We start from the raw sequence: 2,696 nt of genomic DNA on the forward strand, positions 1-2,696 counted from the left end.
CTTCTCCTGCTTCTCTTCATTGTGATGTGAAGAAATAAGAGAAATGGCTTCTGAATTGAGTGTTTTTGGGGCTTGGGCTTATTTTCACCCTGAAAACTGGGAGGAACTGGACCTTATTATAGGCTTCTTTCAACGGAAACACTAAAAATTGAAGAATACTAATCATGTTCATCTGGCCCGGCCCACTAATCCTCCAGGCCCAAAGAAAAACAATGCAAACAGCCCCAAAACCCTGGGCCGTCGGTAGCCGAGATCGGGAGCATCCGATCCACCGAGAGAGAGCGAGGGGAAGATGAGCGCGGCGGCGGGCGGGCTTCGTCAGCTGCTGACGGCGGCGGTGACGGCGGGGGCGGCGGAGGCGCGCGCCGCGATTTTCGGGCACGCGGTGAACCCGTTGGGGAAGCGCGCGGCGACGAAGCTGCTGCGGAAGAAGCTCATCGGCGAGCATGTCGCGCAGTGGTACCCCGACGACATCAAGCGCGACGACCCCGAAGTCATGGCGCGCGAGGAGAAAGAGTAAGCGCCCGCGCCCGCCTCGCGCCTCTTAGCATTTTGCCTGTTGCTTCCACCGTCGTGGGCTTGCGCTCGCCCGCCACCTGTTCGTCGTTATGCTTCGTTCTCAGGGAGGCGTGGTTGACGCCCGCCCGTGACGTGTTTGTTGATATGCCCCAACGCCTCGGTGAGCCGTCAGATGGTGGCTCGGTTCTAGTATTTCATTGTTCACTGATGTCTACGCACTTGGTCACCTCCCTGCCCGCGTTAATAGCTCTGTGATTCATGGTAGCAAATGTGTGGTGATTTGTGTTGGTACATACCTGATTTTGTGGTTGCAGGCTTGCGGAGCCTGTCATTGTTCTTAGTGTGCTGTTGTGATTCTTGACCGCTGTCAATGGGCCGTGTGCAGGTGTCGTTTGTAGTATAGAAAGGGACAATTTCAGCAGTAGGGTTTGGATTACTGCTGTGAAGATCATGAATATCAATCTCCTTTTGCTGCTCTATTCCTCATTTGTCCAAATCTAGAATGACTGGATCTAGATAGGGTTTGTGTTTGGTTATCGTTTTGCGACTATCTGGTATTCTGGTCTGTACTTGCATGTATCTCTCTCATTGGTAATTTGGTATGCCTGCATTTGGGAAATTAGTTGTTATGTATAGGTGGCATCTTTTTTATATGTGGCTATGCTAGAGGGCGTTAGGTAAAAATATTATCTTGCACCCACAAGTACTTTGTGCATTTGCTTCAGTCAGGTCAGCTCTTGTGATCGGTTAGTCAGAGGTAACTGGAGTGCTGATTATGCGCTTGAAAAAGCAAGTCCTGCCAGATGCATAGATGATTTGATTTAGGATTTCAGTGGCCACCTTAGATTGTTCTATTTGGCATTGCAGTGGCCACCTTAGATTGTCTGATTTAGGAGTAGTTCATTCCTTGCTCGGAATGTGTATGTAATATTTTATGGCTATTGTGCTATTGTGTTTCTGTTGTTACAAGTACTCGGAGTAATGATTTTCAAATATGTATGATATGTCAATCCTTGCCTACTGCCGACTTGGCTACTGAAAAGCCAAGCATAATTGCTCCCTTTAGAATGAATTCATTGGTAATCGACTGTAATGACCTGAATTGTAATAAACATGATATTACATGAGCAGAACTTGGGCTAACAAAACTCATGCTGAATTCTCTGATGTTGCCGTGTTTTCATAGGCCAAATTGATTGACAATCTTGACCAGTTCTTTACTAGCACGTGCATAGTTTTCCATTTCACTGGAAATTTGCATAACCAAGATGGAAGCAACACCATGGGCAAAAATCATGTTCTGATAGCAAATGTTGACAGTTACTATGCGCTCCCGTGTTGTAACATTGTGAAATGCGTCAATTAATTATAGCAGATCACTGTTCTGACCATTTTCAGCCTCCCTCCCCTTGTTTACTCATTTCCATCACTGAAATGTCATGCATAATAGCCGTAAACTTAGGAATTTCCTCCAGGAAGGTTGTTTTGGTGCTTAGGAGTGTTTCCGTGACAACCTATCTTAACATTACCATTCTCTGTGCAGGCGTCTCGCGAAGCTGGAAATGCTTAAACGTCGTGGGAAGGGTCCGCCAAAGAAGGGCCAGGGAAGGCGTGCGATCAAGAGGAACAAATAATTGCCTTCTGTTTAATTTTAGTACTGATTTGGCAGCTAATGCTGAAATGTTTGCTGCGAAACTACCCTCTGTATTAGGTCAGTCATGCTTCATTTTGTCACCGATTTGGCAATGATGGGTTTGTTTCTTATAGTCTGAAGACTCGTTTATTTATGATGCTTCTTGAAATGCAATACACATCAGCATTTCGTTATCTTATCATTGGATTTAGTTTTTCTTTTCTGGCCTACCACCCACCAAATTGTAAGATTGGAGCCATGTTAAGCTATGCAGTTAATTGCATCAATTAGCGCCCAAAATATTTGACTTTACGAGAATTGCTATTTCGGTACCAATCTCAGTTAAGCAGCTGACGTATACAGCACATTAATGAAGTGAAATGGAACGTGAAAGTTGAAAGGATCGGAGACGTCTACTATACGTTTCTTGCAAAGGAATGAAAAGAACCAAGAACTACTGGGCTTGCAAGCAAAGAAGTCCCTGCAAGGCTGCAAGTATGGTGCAGTCGATGGACAGAGACAAGCACCGCTCTACTCCGTGGCC

The 2,696-nt window shown here is 45.9% G+C and overlaps 1 protein-coding gene across 1 annotated transcript; it reads left to right on the forward strand.

Annotated features, from left to right (window-relative positions):
* The first annotated feature begins 244 nt into the window (after positions 1-244).
* Positions 245-2,370, forward strand: LOC119325420. Its single transcript, XM_037599175.1, has 2 exons — positions 245-516; positions 2,063-2,370. Exons 1-2 carry the CDS (start codon positions 293-295, stop codon positions 2,151-2,153), a joined length of 315 nt encoding a protein of 104 aa, XP_037455072.1. The 5' UTR covers positions 245-292; the 3' UTR covers positions 2,154-2,370.
* The last annotated feature ends 326 nt before the right edge of the window (positions 2,371-2,696 follow it).

Source organism: Triticum dicoccoides, chromosome 1B, assembly GCF_002162155.2.
Source record: "Triticum dicoccoides isolate Atlit2015 ecotype Zavitan chromosome 1B, WEW_v2.0, whole genome shotgun sequence".
NCBI classification, from domain to species: domain Eukaryota; kingdom Viridiplantae; phylum Streptophyta; class Magnoliopsida; order Poales; family Poaceae; genus Triticum; species Triticum dicoccoides.

What these genes read in the sequence shown, in the direction of transcription:
- LOC119325420 (XM_037599175.1), top strand. Translation starts at nt 293, where the DNA reads ATGAGCGCGGCGGCGGGCGGGCTTCGTCAGCTGCTGACGGCGGCGGTG. An exon ending in ATGGCGCGCGAGGAGAAAGA is followed by an intron (nt 517 to 2,062) that starts GTAAGCGCCCGC and finishes TTCTCTGTGCAG; the next exon opens with GCGTCTCGCGAAGCTGGAAA.